The sequence below is a fragment of the Microtus pennsylvanicus genome, chromosome 7 (genome assembly GCF_037038515.1).
Source record: "Microtus pennsylvanicus isolate mMicPen1 chromosome 7, mMicPen1.hap1, whole genome shotgun sequence".
Classification (NCBI taxonomy): domain Eukaryota; kingdom Metazoa; phylum Chordata; class Mammalia; order Rodentia; family Cricetidae; genus Microtus; species Microtus pennsylvanicus.
In genome coordinates, this window is record NC_134585.1 from 123218041 (window position 1) to 123237198 (window position 19158).

General features: G+C 47.6%; 1 protein-coding gene and 1 non-coding gene across 4 annotated transcripts; both read left to right on the top strand.

The window, feature by feature from the left end:
* The first annotated feature begins 9608 nt into the window (after window positions 1-9608).
* Window positions 9609-19077, top strand: Fdps (farnesyl diphosphate synthase). 3 transcript variants are annotated; one of them, XM_075978501.1, is made up of 9 exons: window positions 9624-9722; window positions 10416-10632; window positions 10725-10887; window positions 12037-12177; window positions 17072-17275; window positions 17524-17612; window positions 17699-17771; window positions 18176-18388; window positions 18823-19077. In XM_075978501.1, exons 2-9 carry the CDS (start codon window positions 10454-10456, stop codon window positions 19021-19023), a joined length of 1263 nt encoding a protein of 420 aa, XP_075834616.1. In that variant the 5' UTR covers window positions 9624-9722; window positions 10416-10453; the 3' UTR covers window positions 19024-19077. The 3 variants fall into 3 exon arrangements, with proteins under 3 accessions (XP_075834617.1, XP_075834616.1, XP_075834618.1); XM_075978502.1 differs by lacking the exon at window positions 10416-10632 and having other exon boundaries at window positions 9609-9722; XM_075978503.1 differs by lacking the exons at window positions 9624-9722; window positions 10416-10632 and adding an exon at window positions 9811-9831.
* Window positions 13198-13302, top strand: LOC142855162 (U6 spliceosomal RNA). The gene has a single exon (XR_012911429.1). It is a non-coding gene; the product is annotated as a U6 spliceosomal RNA (small nuclear RNA).
* Window positions 19078-19158: the final 81 nt, after the last annotated feature.

The following is a 19158-nucleotide window of genomic DNA, read 5'->3' on the forward strand; positions in this document are numbered from 1 at the left end:
AGCCCAAATGTGGACAGTGCATGTGACAAGCAAGCTCTCCAGCAGTGAGGTAGCAAAATAGGAAAAGAGAAAGAACTGTTCAAAGCGACAGCAGGCTGGAGGATGGCTCTCTGCGTGTCATGTGCTTGATTTAAGCACAGGGACTTGAGGTCGATTCCTAAAACCCATATAACTATACCAGACAGCGTGGCACATGCTTGAAATCCCCGTGCTGGGAGAGGCAGGAGCATGCCTTGCCTAGGGCTTGCTGGCCAGCAAGTCTAGCCTGATTGATAAACTCCAGGTCAATGAAGAACCCTTTCCCAAGGTGAATAGCCGTCTAAGGATGTCAATGAAGATTATTCTCTGCTTCCATAAGCAACCCCACACTCATGCGTGAGCCCCACATGTTCACATATAATGTGTGAAAAAATTATTTAAGACTCAGATGGGTGCTGGTGGCACTCACCTTTAATCCCGGCACTCGGGAGGCAGAGGCAGGCGGATCTCTGTGAGTTCGAGGCCAGCCTAGTCTGGTCTATAGGATCTAGTTCCAGGACAGGCTCCAAATGTAATTATTCGGCCACAAATAAGGCTGCACTTCTAGGTTCTAGAGCCATGCATTTGCAGACAAGCCCTCAGGCAGAAGTGCCTGAATGTTAAAGGGCCCCGCGTGACCCACTTGCGCTCATGTGTGGTTACATCCACGTATGACTCAACTAAGCGCTTCCGTGCATGCGTGAGCCCGTCATCTGTGTTGTCTGCGTGTGATGTATCCATATCAACTCCCTGTGCGTATGCACTAGGCAGGTTTTGAAAGCTGGCCGTGCCGTCTTCCTGTCTCTCTCTGCACACCGATTCCCCCTCTAATAACCTCCTAAGCAGGTTTGTTGCGTGTTTTGTGGTTCCTTTTTGGCAGCCATCTTGTGCTGCTCTGTGAAGGACCTGACTGATTCCCAGCGTACAGGTCTGTCAGTTCACAACTGTTGTAACTCCAGGGGCTGAGTTCATCCAGCCTGCGTGGGCATCTGTCCTCACATGCACAAACACACACAGAGACACAAACACACAATTAAAAATAAAAGAAAACCGGGCTTGGATGTGTGACCTTTACTCTCAGCACTCAGAAGACAGAGGAAGAAGACTCTCTGTGAGTTTGAGACCAGCCTGGACTATATAGCAAATACCAGGGACTACGTAGAGAGATGCTGTTGGGAGGAACTCAGCAAACCAAGTACAGTGTGAGGACCTTATCTGACTTTTGATTTGAGCAAAGAAACCCAGGGATTTTTTTTTTTTTGGTTTTTCGAGACAGGGTTCCTCTGTAGTTTTGGAGCCTGTCCCGGAACTAGCTCTTGTAGACCAGGCTGGTCTCGAACTCACAGAGATCTGCCTGCCTCTGCCTCCCAAGTGCTGGGATTAAAGGTGTGCGCCACCACCGCCCGGCTAACCCAGGGATTTTGAACTTGGATTGGGGCTAGTATGGTTAGTGGATTTGTTGTTGTTGTTATTTTTGTTTGTTTGTTTCGTTGGTTTTTCAAGAAAGGGTTTCTCTGTGTAGCTTTGGAGCCTGTTCTGGCTCTGTAGACAAGGTTGGCCTCAAACTCACTTATGAGTAAGTACATATTATATTTGTCTTTCTGGATCTGGGTTACCTCACTCAATATGATGTTTTCTAGATCCTTCAATTTACCCATAAATTTCAAGATGCCATTTTTTTTCCTGCTATGTATACTCCATTGTGTAAATATACCACATTTTCCTTATCCATTCTTTGGTCGAGGGGCATTCAGGTTGTTTCCAGGTTCTGGCTATGACAAACAAAGTTGCTATGAACATAGTTGAGCACATGTCCTTGTGGCACAATTGAGCATCCTTTGGAAATATGCCCAAAAGTGGTATTGCTGGATCTTGAGGTAAGTTTGGCTTCTGCAGACAGAAAAGGTTACAGATATGAACAGAAAAGGTAAAATAGGTTCAGCCAGAGGAAAGCTGTAGACAGGTTATAGTGTGTTTATCAATGTGTGGACGCTTAAGGGGAAAAAATAGTTATAGACAGCCATGGAGAAAATAATTTATTAATTTACGTTCTACCTCAAACAGCTTCAGGAACAGATCTGACTTGCGAAGTGAGAGACCTAAGAAATGACAGAGACAGCCAGGCAGGGCTTTGATCCCAGCCTCAGGAGGCAGAGGCACGTGGATCTCTGAATTTGAGGTCAGCCTGGTCTACAGAGTGAGTTTCAGGACAGCCAGAGCTACACAGAGAAACCCTGTCTCAAAAACAAAACAACAACAACAACAAAAAAGGAAAAAAATGACAGAGACACTTTGAATTTTTTTAATATTTATTTATTTATTATGTATACAATGTTCTGTATATATTCTGTCTACATGTATGCCTGCAGGCCAGAAGAGGGCACCAGACCTCATTACAGATGGTTGTAAGCCACCATGTGGTCGCTGGGAATTGAACTCAGGACCTTTGGAAGAGCAGGCAATGCTCTTAACTGCTGAGCCATCTCTCCAGCCCCACTTTGAATTTTTTAAATGCTAATGTAAAGCAATGACTACCGAGGAATCAGAGTTCATGACTTATTATTACATGCTGTCCTTTCATATGGCATGGACAGAGATTATATTGCAGTTTTATTATACAGTCCAAATGACTTATAAAGTTGACAGATGCCTTTTACCTGCTGAAACATAAAACAAAAATGACCTTTAACTGACTTGAACACACTGCACATTCTATACTTTTTTTTTTTTTTTTTTTTTGGTTTTTCGAGACAGGGTTTCTCTGTGGTTTTTGGAGCCTGTCCTGGAACTAGCTCTGTAGACCAGGCTGGTCTCGAACTCACAGAGATCCGCCTGCCTCTGCCTCCTGAGTGCTGGGATTAAAGGCGTGCGCCACCACCGCCCGGCTTATACTTTTGTTAATACAGTTATGTATGTTACCTTTGAAAGCCTATGTGTTTTCAGAGTGATGGAGGTGGGTCTTGTATCTTATCTGTTGCTTTGATTGGTTAACTAATAAAGAAAACTGCTTGGCCCTCTGATAGGGTAGAATTTAGATAGGCAGAGTAGACAGAACAAAATGCTAGGAGAAAGAAGCAGATTCAGGCAGTTTCCATGATTCTCCCACTCCAGACAGACGCAGGTTAAGATCTTTCCTGGTAAGCCAGCTCGTGGTGCCACACAGAATATTAGAAATGGGTTAGATCAATATGTAAGAGATAGCCAATAAGAGGTCAAAACTAATGGGCCAGGCAGTGTTTAAAAGAATACAGTTTCCGTGTAATTATTTCGGATAAAGCTAGCCTTGCGGGCGGCCGGGTGCCAGGAACGTAGCCGAGCCGCTCCTATTACAACATCAGAGGAAAGGGACCAGGTCTAAGTTGCTATGGGATAATCCTTCTGTTTGCTGTAAATATGTATTGCTCTCATTGGTTAATAATACAGCTAATCTGGCCTATACCAAGGCAGAACAAGGCTATGCAGGAAAGCCAAAGTGAAAATACAGAGAGGAAGAACAGACACAAAAAAGAGAGAGAGCTGAGCCAGCTGCTGGGGAAGCAAGATGCTAGAGGACAGGTAAAGTCATGAGTCATGTGGAAAATGTAAGTTAATAGAAATGGGTCAATTTAAGTTGTTAGAGCTAGTTAGTAATAAGCCTGAGCTATAGGCCAAGTATTTTGTAATTAATATAAGCTTTTGTGTGCTTGAGACTGGGGGTTGGACTGGGGGTTTATACCAGGTGATCCAGCCTCTCAGAGTGCCTCTGTTTCAGTTTCCCCAAGAGTTACATAGGCTGCTGACTGAGATGGTCCATTCTCACAGACTTTTCTTCAGCTGCTGATCCTGGCTACCCTGTCTGCTGTGCTGGAGATGCCCCAGCTGTTACCTCTTCCACTGGAGATTTGTTTCCCTGCCTTTTAATTCTTTAACTGGCAGAGAAAATGACCCTGAGCAAAATTCGAGTCCAGTGCCTCGCTTGCCCAGAATGTCTCCTGAGGACCACGTAGAGGCTACACACCAAGGTGAGGACAGACAGACTCCGAAGGCCGGGAAGGTGTGGTTGCTGAGCTGCTGGCACATTCAAAACTTCTTAGATTAAAACCTAAAATCATTTTTAAAAAATGAAAAAGAAAAGAAAACGTAGGGCTACGCCTTTATTACTGTGGGTTTGGAGCGATGTGGTTAAAAATGCGTCCTGATATTCAGAGCACCAGAACCCGGCTAGCAGTGTCCACTGCAGCCTAGTCATAATTTCTTGTAACTTCCAGCCTCCTTGGGGATCTATACCATGTGGCAGAGACATTCTCGCAAATACAAATAATTTTTTTGTTTGTTTTTTTTTGTTGTTGTTTTTGTTTGTTTGTTTTTTGTCAAAGCAGGGTTTCTCTGTAGCTTTGGAGCCTGTCCTGGAACTAGCTCTTGTAGACCAGGCTGGTCTCGAACTCAGAGATCTGCCTGCCTCTGCCTCCGGAGTGCTGGGATTAAAGGCATGTGCTACCACTGCCAGGCTTTTGTTTGTTTTTTGAATTTTTAAGCATATCCTTTTAAATATTTATTTATTATATATACAATATTCTGTCTAGCCGGGCAGTGGTGGCGCACACCTTTAATCCCAGCACTCGGGAGGCAGAGGCAGGCGGATCTTTGTGAGTTTGAGACCAGCCTGGTCTACAAGAGCTAATTCCAGGACAGGCTCCAAAACCACAGAGAAACCCTGTCTCGAAAAACCAAAAAAAAAGAAAAAAAAGAAAATTCTGTCTACATGTATGCCTACAGACCAGAAGAGGGCACCAGACCTCATTACAGATGGCTGTGAGCTACCATGTGGTTGCTGGGAATTGAACTCAGGACCTTTGGAAGAGCAGGCAATACTCTTAACCGCTGAGCCATCTCTCCAGCCCCTAGAACAAGGAATTCTAATCTTTTTTTTTTTCAGCAGTATAACTAAACATTTATTAGAGGGAATAAGTACATAGTACAAATTGGGTCACACAGTCTGGTATACTCAGTGTTCTCCTAGTCCTGTGTTCTGATACAAATGCTTCAATTATAAATTACAAATACAAAAAGTTATCCAGGCAAATGCAACAATATCTTGAAGACATTGCTGTTAACAAGTTACCCAATATTAAGACTTGATTATAAGGGAGAATATCTTAGGCATTTCTCATACTGAATAGCATTAAAACCAACAGTAACCAATTTCTAATTACCCAAATCTTAGAACGAAAAAGGAATTCTAATCTTTTTAACACTCATCATCCTCCCCTCAGAATACATCTGTCCTTTGTTTATGCAGGAACGGCCTGCTGTGGTCCAGGAATTTGAGGGCCAGGAGCAGTGACCTCTCTCCCCTATTTCTGTTGCACCTGTTTCTTTAAAGACTGAAGTAAGGGGGCTAGAGAGATGGCTCAGTGGTTAAGAGCATTGCCTGCTCTTCCGAAGGTCCTGAGTTCAATTCCCAGCAACCACATGGTGGCTCACAACCATCTGTAAAGAGGTCTGGTGCCCTCTTCTGGCCTGCAGACATGCACACAGAATATTGTATACATAATAAATAAATAAATATAAAAAAAAGACTGAAGTAAGACTGTAATATCCAAACACCCCTCCCTGCCAGAGGGGGTTGGGGAGACACTCACCACCAGAATGAAGTTTGCCTTGTCCGGACTCTAATCCTTCAGGCAGGAGTGGGAGTGGTCTCTGTCTTTGGGACCCTGGTTTTATTTCTAACACTATAATGAGAAATCCATTAATTTCTTAGTTTGCAGCTTCCTGATAGGGTTGGTTTGTGTTTAATTGCAAACGTCACCTCAGCTCCCTGGTACCCCTTTATCCAAAGAGTCTGGAATGTTTGATTGCAGGGCTTCATCCCAGTCCCCTCCCATCCATTTCGAAATGTTGGGTGGAAAGTTCCATTTCAAAGCTCCCTCCCATGGGAGTTGCCTCGGTGACCCCTCCCAAGGGAGGTTCAAGACCACTCTCACAGGCTACTTAAACTGCACCCCAGAAAATGAACACATGGTCTCCCCTATTCCCTCGCCAATGGTTGTTCTGGTTCTCCTTTCCCCCTCTCTGTGTTTTCATTAAACCTGGGCATCTTCTAATTAGGTCTGATTGGGATTATTGCGTTGGAGGAGAGGTTTGTTGGTCAGAAAATACTTAACATTTGGAGATGCAATGGGGGGACGGACAGGGGTATGTGTTGGAAAACAGCCTTCTCACCTGTGCTCTCTGCCAGTCTAAGATCGGCTTCAGTACATAGCCACTAGGGCCCAGGGCCCATTACGTTCATGCTTGTCATTTGTTGGGGCATCTGTGGAGGCCACCGTCTGTTCCTAAAAAAAAATTTTGTTTGTCTGTCTGTTAAAATAATGTGGCCACAGAAGGCTTGTTTTATGTCTCTGTGTATATGTGTGTGTGTTCCCACGGTATACTTTTATGTTTATGTGTGTATGTGTGTTTGTTTCCATAGTATGTTTGTCTTATTTCTCTGTATGTATCTGTGTGTGTTTTAAGATCTGTAAAACTTATAACTCCAGGTTACAACAGCTCAAAAAGATACAAACTCATGGGTAGCTGCCATTTTGACCTCAGCGCCATCTTGGATTAGAGTACGCACATGTGCTAGTCTTCTTTGACTTATTAAAATATTCCTTTTAATCTTCTTACATTCACTAGCATTGGTAAGCTGTAACTAATTAGGTAAAATACATGTCTAAATTTAACTTATATGTCTAATTTAAATATAACAATTAAGTGCCTTTGCCAATCGGAGAGTATGGCATTTAACAAAAGAGCTTCGAACACAGACATGCCAGCTCCTGCTGCTTCCGTTAGCTCCTCCAAGAAGATTAGTTACAGTATGGTTAGTTACAGCATGCCTCAAGCCTTGCCTTTGGGTATGGCAAAGCCACCCACACCACAAAAAGCAGCCTTCCACCTCATCAGCTTCCTGGACATTAGACTGGGGAATCCGTCTTCTCATACTGCCAATGTTGGACTCTGGCATCCAAACACCGAGGAGGAGTCGCCCCCAGAGACCATCTCACACACCACAGCCGATGCAAAAGCATGAGGATTTTATTAATTCTGTCATGACAGGGTCCCTCAGCATTCCGGAAGCCAAGGGACCTCGAATAGCTGGTACAGTCTACTTTTAAAGGGGCCACAGAAGCAATAGTTCTTTGACTATTCTGATTGGCTTATTTGAAAGGGCTATTACCAATAATTGACTGGAGAGCTGTTGCCAGATCAGATGAGGTAAGAGGTCATTTTGACCCCGTTTCCCAGGGGACCGAACCAAAACATAATGTATATGGGTAATTGTTCAGGAACTGAGTATGTGCTAGTGTAGCTGTTTGGTTCTTGGTTCCCAGGGGAGGAGGGGAAGCACTATGGCACAGAGGCTGAGAGGATTCAGAATTGTCAAAAATGGCTTCAGGATTGTCTTAAAGTCTTACACCAACACAGGTAGACTAGATCTCCTCTCCCCACACAGGAAAATCTTTGGGCCTCCATGACTCAACAGCTAAGAGCATGTACTGCTTCTAAAGCTAACAACGTTCTCCAAAGACTATGGAGAGACTTGGGACTGCCTGCACAGGTAAAAAAAATCTGTCTCATTTCTGCTCATTTATCCCTCTCAGATCTGTCTATTGGCATTTGATGGCTTAAGGTACCAGTAACTCATTACTTCATTTGTTAAGTTTCCTGCTAAAAATACAGTCATGTGTGCCTCTTCACAGACTTCATAGTCCAGGATTAGCAGGTTTGGGGTGTATCTTCAGAGATCCAGGGTTCCCAGTTCCCTTTAACTGACTTCTAAATTGTTCCTGTTCCAGTTGTCTTACAGATACCTGCAGGTTCCTGGGAAAAGTTCTGCTGCTGTATCAAGAAATCTGGTCTGGTAAAAAACGAACAGTCTCCAGAGCCTATTGTAGTCCCACCGGTTTTCACGCATATCTTACAGGTCACTCCTGCTGTCTGGGCCAAGACACTTACAGTTAATGCTACAGCAGTTCCTGGGACTTCACCATTGGTACCAACTCTCCTGGCTCAGAAGGACACCAACCAACTAAAATCTGGTTTTAAAGGACGTATCTGCTCTGGGGTCTCACTTATTCACCTGAGCCTCTCCTGGACAACCAGAACGCTTCTCTATGCCCCTTCCCATGGCCTGCCCCATTCATAGGGCCAATAACAACAATATATTTTTTTTCTCCTAGCCACCTGCCTTCTCATCTCCCTAAGGAATAGCTGTGAGGTCTCCAGGATGTCAGTAAACCAGATACCTCTCCAGCCACACCTCTCACTGAGCTGAGCCCACCAACTTCTACTCTCTCCTCTCCCTTGTTGCCCCATGCCCGCAGGAAGCAGCCAGGCTTGAGCCAACACCTCTTTATCCAAACTGGAATGTTTGGTTGGCTTCACCCCAGTTCCTGGCACCCATTTTGGAATGTTGGGTTGAAAGTTCCATTCAAGCCCCTTCCTCTGGGAGGTGCCTCAGTCCAAACTCCACCTCTGAGAAAGCCGCCAAATGGTGACTCCTCCCAAGGGCGGCTCAAGACCACTCCCACAGGCTATTTAAACTGCCCAACAAAAAAAAATGAACTCATGGTCCGCCTTTTGTTCTCTCAGGTGGTCGTTCTGGCTCTCCTTTCCCCTTTTCCATGGTTTCCAGGGGCCAACCCGGGAGTGCTGGCATTCATTACACCTGGGCATCTTCTAATTCAGTCTAATTTGGTCTGATTGGGATTATTGCTTTGGTGGAGAGGTTTGTCGGTCAGAAAACACTTAGCAGTTTGGGAGGAAATACAGAGATAGCAATCAGCCTGGTAAGCTAGCAAATTCTGTGCAACGGTTGGAATTTCTGGGTTTTTATCTTTTTTTTTTTTTCCTGCAAGAGAGCCAAAAGACACCTGCGGGAGAGGGTGTTTTTTTTTTTTATTTTTTAAATGTTTACATTTCAATTGCATTGGGGCTTTGCCTGCATGTGTCTGTGTGAGGGCATCAGCCCTACTGGAACTGAGGTTACAGACTATAGCGAGCTGTCCTGTAAGTAGTGGAAATTGAACCCAGACCCTGGGAAAGAGTAGCTGGTGTTCTTAATGGCTAAGACATCTCCAGCCCTAGGATGAAGGCTTTTTGTTTTTTCTCTCATAGTCATATAGTCTTCAGAGTAGCCTAAAACTGTATGACACAAACTGGCTTCGAACTTCAGCCTTCTAAGAGCTGAAGAAATGAGGTGGAGTCAGAGATGTAAGAAATGATTTGCCTGAGTTAAGAATAGGAAGCTGCAAGGCTGGTTATTCCGGGGTCTTACTAATAATGTCAACCAGATACACTGGAAGAGTGACAATCAGTAACCACGTGTCCGAATCCCCAGACTCTTGGTCTAGGTGTATTGTTGCCTAACACCACCCACCTCTCAGTGGGCTGATGGTCTGCGCGCCTCCCTCTCATTGGTCAGCAGTCACAAGGCCCATGCTCACACGAGGTCACTCAGCCAATCAGCGAGCCCGGCTACGGCCGCCCAGCTTGACATGCTTGCAGTTTCCGCGGTCCGCGCATGCCGGGAGTTGTAGTTTAATATTTAGGGTTTACCTACAGGGACGACAGACAGAGAACTACAGGCCCCAGAGTCCTGAGTGCGTAGCGCGCTCCACTTTTAGGTGTGAGCTGCAAACACCTCGGACCTGGGGAGAAGTCGCGTTAAGGAGCAGGTGAGAGTTGTTGTTCGGGCTGGATTTGACTCTTGCTTCTGCCTCAGACCTGGTGAAGCTGTGAGGCGCCGAAGGGCCAGGCTGTGTAGGAGTTGCCGGTCTTCGGTCGGTGGGTCGGACAGAGCGGCTCTCGGGCTTTCGTCAGTTTCTAAACTCCGGCTGGTGTGTTCCCAAGTCCTCGGTGCGGCGGCCGCGGGTTGCTCGTGCTGAGCCCTCCCACGCCCACCTGTTGATCGTAGGCAGGCAGACCACACGCCCGCCGCACCATCGCTTCCTGTCCCCTCCTTAGGCGTAGCGCAGAGCCTGAGCCTCCCTGCACGCGGACCCCTCGGATGCTCTGCGTTGGCTCAGCTACCCAACTACCCCCAGAAATTCAGCTTGGCTTCTCCATTAATAGTGTGACTTACCGATCTTCCATCCCTTAATTCTCGGTGCCGTCTCTCCAGCCTTGTGTATGCAGCCTTGGAAAGCAGAAAGCGTTCTGTTTTAGCCATTTCAGTTGAAGTGAAAATCTGTTGGATCTCACTTACCCCTACATACAGTTTTATTTCCTGTGTGCCCTTTCTGTAATTCTTAAATTCAAGCAGAAACAGGGTCGGGCATTCTGATGCTGGAGGTAAAAGGTTTGGTTTAGGGTGGGGATACCAGAGGTAACTGCTTCCAAGCGTCTACCTTTGGTGCTTACTCCTGCAGGGAGTGCTTGGTGGCCCCCGCCCCCATGCCCACCCACGATGCCCTTGTCCCGCTGGCTGAGATCTGCGGGGGTCTTCCTGCTGCCGGCCCCCTGCTGGGCACCCCGGGAGAGGTGTCTTGGTTCCGAACAACGACCCTCCCTGGCATATAGGTGTCCAGTCCTGGGGGCCTGGCACAGTGCCCGCTGGTGGTGCCAAGTGTGGACAGAGGAGCCTCGGTGAGTGTGGTTGGGGTTTGGGGCCTCGGGGAGGGAAGCGCCCGAGCAGACTTCTCATTTGTGTGTGTATGTGTTTTTTTTTCCCCCCTCAGAGCATTTTGTACCTCTCTCAGAATGAATGGGAACCAGAAATTGGAGGCTTGTAACCAAGACAGGCAGGATTTCGTCCAGCACTTCTCCCAGATTGTCAAGGTGCTGACTGAGGACGAGCTAGGCCACCCGGAGACAGGCGATGCCATTGCTCGGCTCAAGGAGGTGAGGGATTCCAGGGTGGAAGAAGCCAGTAGAGGTGTGGATTTTGCATGGCTTTTGGTAAGAGTGGAAGGAACAGCTTTTCCCTGAGTCTCCTCTGAAGTAGGTGGGTCTACTGCAGAAGGTGGAAGCTTTGGGAGTGGAGCCTTGGACCTCGGGAAGCCTTTGATTTTGTGCCCTGAAATTCTAAGATTGGTCTTAAGCAGCTGTTCCTGAGGCCTGAGGAAAGCTGAGGTTATCATAGAGCCCTGTCTTCAGGAGAGGAACTGTTGCAGTTGCCCTTGGGTGCCGAGTTCCCTCTTTAGCCTCTTGGATTTATCTTTCTAAGGGAGCTTTATTATTTAGTCTTTGTGGCCTCAAAACTCACAACTCCCCTGCCTGTGTGCTGTGTGTCTGCTAGAGTGCCATCGTGCCTAGGTCTGGAGTTCTTTTTATAAATGTTGTTTCTGTCCTATCTTTGAGGAAAAAAGAAGGAGAGTGGTTTCTTTGTTTATACTGTGTAGGTGTTAAAGAGATGTCTCTAGTTAGGTACTTTTGTTGCATGGCAGAAGGCACAGTGGGAGGACATGCCTTTGGCTTAGACATAGCTCTGGAGCTGGAGAGATGGCTAAGAGCACTGACTGCTCTTCTGGAGGACCCGGGTTCAATTCCCAGCACCTACATGGCAGCTCACAGTTGTCTGTAACTCTAAGATCTCACAGTCTCACACAGACACACATGCAGGCAACATTTTTTACCAGTGCATGTTTAAAAAAAAAAAAAAAGATAGAAATAGCTCCAAACCTTGCCATCCCCTCCAGATTTGGCCAAATGGAGAGGCCATTTTGTTTTTCTATAGCCAAGGCTGGCTGAACTCTGTATCTTGATGTCAGCCTTAAACTCACACAGCCTGCCTGCATCCAACTTCAGAGTATTGCGATTATAGGAATTAGCGGTCCCTTCCTACTAGGGGCCTTGTGTGGAGGTGCTCTAAGTCCTGGCCTCGGGTGGAAAATTGAGTATGCATCTGCACCAGGTACGTGGGTCCTGGGGAATGGTGCCATATGCCACAGGACTCTGGAGAAGGAGCTCTCCAAGGCGGGGTTGGGATAAAAAAGGGAGGAGGAAAGGAAACATCTCTGTGGCCCATGCTGTCCTCTCTGCCCGCCTCAGGTCCTGGAGTACAATGCCGTGGGAGGCAAGTACAATCGGGGTTTGACTGTGCTCCAAGCCTTCCGGGAGCTGGTGGAGCCAAGGAAACAGGATGCCGAGAGTCTGCAGCGGGCCCTGACTGTGGGCTGGTGTGTAGAACTGGTAAGTGTGGAGAGAGGCAGTTACCAGACAGGGAAAGTGTATCCTACACTTGTGTTTTGCCTGTCTCTGTGTGTCTGTCTCTTATGTGCTATGGTCAGATTTAGGCAGTGTGCACACTAGGGACCCAGAATTTTCAGAAAATTTTAACTTAAATCTCGCTGGGTGTGCTGGTACATACCTTTCTTCCCAGCACTCAGGAGGCAGAGGCAGGCAGATCTCTGTGAGTTCGAGGCCAGCCTGTTCTACAGAGCGAGTTCCAGGATAGCCAGGGCTATACAGAGAAACCCTGTCTCAAAGAACAAAAAGAAATAAAGGGTGAAGTGATAGACAGGCCAGCTGACATCTTCCTCTGGCTTCTACTCCCGTGTACTGGTGCACACATGCGCACACTCAGGTTGGTGGCGCACACCTGTAGTGCTAGTGCTTGCGAGAGCAGAGACAGGCAGATCCCCAGAGCTTAGTCACGAGCTAGTATAGCTTGTCAGTGAGCACTGAGCTAGTGACGGAGGGGTCCTCTCAAAAGATAAATATAAAATACGGTGGAGAATGTGGGAGACTCCTGGTTGCCTCCATGTGTGCACACAGCACACACACCCACATAAACACATGCAACACAGACAGACATACAAACCAGATGATTTCCAGGGTTTGGAGCAGTGTCTCTGTCAGTAAAGTGCTTGGGCATGAACACTGGAGTTCATTCCTCGGTGTCTGCGTGGAGCCGTGCATACCTGTAACTGTGCTGGGCGCATAAGACACACGGATTCCCGGCGGCGGTTGGCCGGGAGGTCTAGCACAGGTCACAGGTTCAGTGGTAGACACGGAAGGGCTACAGAGACGGACGGATTAGTGGTTAAGAGCATGACTTAAACAGAGGACCTGGGTTCCCTTGTCAGTACCCACATGGTGCCTGACAGCTGTCTCTAACTCCAGACCTAGGGGATCTGATGCCCTCTTCTGACTTTGATGGGCACTGGACATGCACATGGTAGGCAGACAACACCAAGGTGGATAGAATAGTGCTCGCTCCAGCAGCACGTGACTGAGATCGGAACAGTACACAGGAGATTAGCATGGCCCTTGTGAATGGATGATGTACAAGTTCATGAAGCATTCCATAGTTTTTCTAACTTTGACATCTTTATCAAATGTGTGAAAATATACATAAAGATTATTATAAAACCAAACTATATATAAAAATTTAAAAACTAAGGGCTGGAGAGATGGCTCAGAGGTTAAGAGCACCGCCTGCTCTTCCAGAGGTCCTGAGTTCAATTCCCAGCAACCACATGGTGGTTCACAACTATCTGTACTGAGATCTGGCGCCCTCCTCTGGCATGCGGGAATACATGGAGGTAGAATGTTGTATACATAATAAATAAATAAATCTTAAAAAAAAATTTAAAAACTAATGAAGATATCCATGTTGACCTCTGACCATCGTATGAATGCACATATAATATAAGCACACATTTGTACAAACATTCACTATACACAAACATAAGCACAAACTTACACAAATAAGCTTGTATATGTACGTGCACACACATGCCAACACTCATAAGCATGTGCATACCACAAAACATGGTGTGGCATGTACACACTTGTACAAACTTGTAACAACTCATAACAGAACAACCCCGAATTTGTCTGCTTTTTGTGGTATATTTTTTTTTCCGTTTCCCTTCCTTACTCTCCCCTCCCCTTCTACCCTCTCCTATGACCCCATACTCCTAATTTACTCAGGAGATCTTGTCTTTTTCTACTTCCCATGTAGAGTAGATCCATGTATGTCTCTCTAAGGGTCCTCATTGTTGTCTATGTTCTCTGGGATTGTGAATTGTAGGCTGGTTTTCTTTGGCTTATGTCTAAAAGCCACTTATGAGTGAGTACATATGATATTTGCCTTTCTGGGTCTGGGTTACCTTCCTCAATATAAACAACCCAGATTTTTGACATCATGTTTACTTCTAGAAATGATTTTCTGGGGCTGGAGAGATGGCTCAGTGCACTGGCTGCTCTTCTAGAGGGCCTGAGTTCAGTTCCCAGCATGCATGGAGGCAGAACACTGTATACATAATAAAGTGAAGGCTGCTTCCCTGAGGTGGGATGCTTGCTCCCATGTATGGATAGCTCTGATTTGCCTGTGTCCCCACATCGTTTTGTCTTACCTGGTTAGCTTCCCTGACCCTTGCATGTCTATGGCTTATTTTTGTTTTCTTTTTTCCAGGTGGGGAGGGGGTTCCAAGTTGGTGACGAAGCCCAGGCCTTGTCTGTGCTAAGTGCACTCTCATCCCGGAACTGCATCTCCAGGCCATTGCTGTTGAGGCAGGGTCTCACTGTACACATGCTCATGCTAGCCTCACACTCAAAACCATCTGCTTCAGCCTCCACGTATGCGTTCATGCCTGGCTCAGACTGACTTATTGAATTATGGGTCTATTAGGTGACCAATTTGTGGTGTTTGAATGATGTAGTGATAGATTTCTGGTTTTTTTTCCCCCAAGACAGGGTTTCTCTGTGTAGCACTGACTTTTCTGGAGTTGACTCTGTACACCAGGGTGACCTCAGACTAAGAGTTGTGCCTACTTCTTCTCCCAAGTGCCCCGCCACCACCTGCCGGTGTAGTGACAGACTTCTGAAAATATAGGAATGTCAGGGTGGCTCAGTAAGGTGGCTCCAGACCTGAGTTTGATCCCCTGAAACTCAAGAAAGAAGAAAGTGACTCCACGCTGTGCTGTGCGGTGTGCACCCGCACTCAGACACAGCCCCTGCCCTTAGCAATGGCTGAAGGGCTGGTGCTTCAGTGTGTAAACACACTTGCTGAACAAGCCCAGCAAAGTGAATTCCATCCCCAGAGCCTAGGGACAGATGAAAAGAGAAACCAACCCCCTGACGTCCTCCTGATAGCTACGTGTGTGCTGTAACATGCACTTGCCCCTCACACAGTAATAATAGAAAAAAGTTAAAAAAATAATAAAAAAATACATCCTTTTGGAGCGAGGAGGCAGGTTAAAAGTGAGTGGTAAAACCCTTTCCTGCCGTGTGTAAAGCCCTGGGTTCCGTCTTCAGCACTTTGGACACAGCGCAATAATCCAGTAACGAGATTGCCCTGTCTTGAGAAGTTGCTGAACAATCACGTGTTCTGACTGTGAGAAGTTGGTGTTAACATGCACTCCTGAGTTCGGTGTTGAGGCTAGTTGAGATGAGGTAGAGACCATCCTGGCTCGTCCTGCATCGTGAGGCTCTATCTCAAGGAAACAAAACCAAAAGCTTCATGGGTGCTGAGTGTTCTGTTCCCATATCCCTAACAGCTCTTGGGAAGTACCACTCTCAGTGCTAGACTCTGGGGGCATCTAGCGGGACAGCACATCTTGTGTTGAGGAGAGCCCTTTGCTGAGACGAGGAGCGTGGTAGAGTGCTGCCTCTCTCTGCGGTGTCCTGGCTCAGTCCCTGCCCAGTGGAAAAGCTGGCAGACCAGGGATGTGGAGGTCAAGGCAGAAGCTCATGGTCTTTCGTGGCCAGGTAAAGGGTTTGACTGTCTAAAGGAGGGCCCGTAGGGCTCTGCCAGCGAGGTGCTGTAGGTGTGTTCCTGGGACTCCAGGAGGCTTAGGGACCCCTCGGACCCTGCCTGATCTTCATCCCCAGCCTCTGCTCCCAGAGGAGGGTGCAAATCAATGCCGTGGGGCTGCTGGAGGATTCGTGCTCTGCCCTAGCTGAGAGGGGGGCTGCCCATTAGAGTTTTCAAAATATTTAACTAAAATTTTAACTTTTATGATTAGAAGACTTTTTATTTATTTTTTTTATTTTTTTATTTTTCGAGATAGGGTTTCTCCGTAGCTTTTGGTTCCTGCCTTGTAGACCAGGCTGGCCTTGAACTCACAGAGATTCACCTGCCTCTGCTGGGATTAAAGGCGTGCGCCACCACCGCCCGGCTAGAAGACTTTTGTGTATGAGTGTTTTGCCTGTATGTGTGTGTGTCCAGTGCCCACAGAGGCCAGAAGAGGGCATTGGGTCTCCAGGAACTGGGAACTGCCAATGGTTGTGAGCTGTCATGTGGGTGCTGGGAACCAAAACTCGGCCCTCTGCAAGAGTGGCCACTGAACCTCTTAACCGCTCAGTCATCTCTTGACCCATTTTTTTTAAAAAAAGGAAAACCTGTCTTAAGTTTCTATTCAAGTGATAAAACACTGTGATCAAAAGCAACCTAGGCAAGGTTTCTTTGATTTTACACTTCCAGATAGCATCACCAAGAGAAGTCAGGATGGGAAGGGATGCAGATGTCGGATGCGATGCTGCTCATTCTCCATGGCTCGCTTAGCCTGCTCTTTCTGCCTATGTTCTCTCCCTCTGGTTTTTTTGTTGTTTTTGTTTGTTTGTTTTGAGACATGATTTCTCTGTGACCCCAGCTGTTCTGGAACTCAGTCTGTGGCCCAGGCTGGCCTTGAACTCACGGAGATCCACCTGCTTCTATCTCCTGAGTGCCAGGATCAAAGGCATGGGCATGTTGCCCAGGGGTGTCGCCCATAGTGAAAATGCCTCCCAGTCTTCCTCACAGGACATTTGGGCTAGGATACCTTTTTCACTTGAGGGTCCCTCCCTCTTCCCAAATGACTGTCACTTGTCAGGTTTGCCTAAAACTCAATAATGCAGTCACTGACTTGGACAAAAATTCATTGAAGTTTTGCTCTTCCTGCTAGCAAGGGTGTCTTAGAGCAGGTTAGAGGGGGCATAGCTCTATTTTAGTCCATCAGCATGTGGCATCTGAGAGGAGGTCCTGTAACTTGTCAGGGTCCCCACACTGACTTTCCCACCTGTACAGCGGTGGCCAGAGTAGCAGCTGTCTCTGCGAGCAGGCCCCAGGAGCCTTGCCTTACTCCCCTCTTTCTCCCAGCTCCAGGCTTTCTTTCTTGTGTCAGATGACATCATGGATTCTTCTCTCACTCGACGTGGACAGATCTGCTGGTACCAGAAGCCAGGCATAGGCTTGGATGCTGTCAATGATGCTCTGCTTCTGGAAGCCTGCATCTACCGCCTGCTGAAGTTGTACTGCAGGGAGCAGCCCTACTACCTGAACCTGCTGGAGCTCTTTCTGCAGGTGCCCTGTGGCTGTCTCCCGGGCTCTACCCTCTGTGGCACGGGCTCATTGGCTCTGCTAAGGTGGCCTGGGAAGGGTGTGGTGGCAAGAAGAGGCAGCGAGGAAGGCTGTGGTGTGCTGTGAGCCTGGAGTCTCTCCTGTTGCCTGACTGTATAGTTTCAACTGTTGGGGTATGGCCCAGGATGCCAGTGTTTTCCATTTCTAGAGAAAGCCTGGCCTAGAAACCATCTGTTACCCTTGCTTTGTAGAGCTCCTATCAGACAGAGATTGGGCAGACCCTTGACCTCATAACAGCACCCCAGGGCCATGTGGATCTTGGTAGATACACTGAAAAGAGGTGAGGGCCAGTGGTACCCGTATCTGGGTGGTAAGGGCCTCAGGGTGGACCTTACTCTCATGAATGTGTCTTCTCCCCTGGCTCAGGTACAAATCTATTGTCAAGTACAAGACGGCTTTCTATTCTTTCTACCTGCCTGTGGCGGCTGCCATGTACATGGTAAATCAGGGTCAGCGTCACCGTTTCTCCTGTGAGCTCTGGGGTGGAGCCCCGAGTATCGTATGACTGGATGGCTTCAAGCCACTCAGTCCCTCTGATGGGGCCTAAGATGGAACTGGAAGCTGAGCAGAGGGAGGCCTATAGGGGCTGCATCTGGTGGAGGAGCAGAGGGGAATTGAAGCTCGAGGTAAGGGACTAGGCTTGGAGGTGGTCAGTCGGGTTCATGGTCCATCCTGACCTTGCTTTTCAAGTTTTCCTTTCGTATTGTAAGAAGGAGATAGCCAAAAAATGTGGAAGTGTAGCTGTCATGGATGGTGGCACCTCACAGGGTCCAGCCAGCGGCCTGCAGGAGGCATTGGGAGGGGCAGGGGCCTGGTCCCGCTGTCTCAGCTGTTCCCTTGCAGGCAGGCATTGATGGGGAGAAGGAACATGCCAATGCCAAGAAGATCCTGCTGGAGATGGGCGAGTTCTTTCAGATCCAGGACGACTACCTTGATCTCTTCGGTGACCCCAGTGTGACTGGAAAGGTCGGCACTGACATCCAGGACAACAAATGCAGCTGGCTGGTGGTTCAGTGTCTGCTACGAGCCACTCCGCAACAGCGTCAGATCTTAGAGGTGCCCAGAGGGCCCTGGGGGTTGGCTTGTCCTCTCCTCGGGTCAGATTTGACATTTGGTAGCCCCAGTGCGGTTGGATGTATGTGCTGAAGGCTGCTAACCGAGAAGTCAGGGAAGGTTCTAGACCCTCTTCCCAGACAACACCCAGTGCCCAATAACCCTCTGTAGTGCCAAGGCTGAGACAGCATAGAATAGCGAAAGGGTAATTCTGAGCCAGGACCTGAACACGGGTGTGGGGGAGGCAATACTCGTATCTCGCATCCCAGAGACACTTTGGAGGCAGGAGAGCTACATTTGGCAGTTGGGAGTCTGAGACAGGTCTACATAATGAAGCAACAAAGTGGAGTGAATGGCTTTCCCACTGTTCTGGAATGTGTGAAAGATTTGTTGGATCCTTTGGACCTGGCCAAGTAAAGCCGTTTTCCTGCTTCCAGGAGAATTATGGGCAGAAGGACCCAGAGAAGGTGGCACAGGTGAAAGCGCTTTATGAAGCGCTGGATCTGCCAGCTGTGTTCTTAAAGTACGAGGAAGACAGCTACAGCCGCCTCAAGAGCCTCGTGGAGCAGTACTCTGCACCGCTGCCCCCAGCCATCTTCCTGGAACTAGCAAAAAAGATCTACAAGCGGAAAAAGTGACCTCGAGCTTGCAAAGCTTTGAGGGAAGGGATCTCAATAAATTATTGTACAGAATCCTGTGGTTTTATGCTTGCACCAGTCATGAGTCCGGCTTTGTCTACAATGGAGGGGTGGAAGGTGGTAACTTGGAGGCCA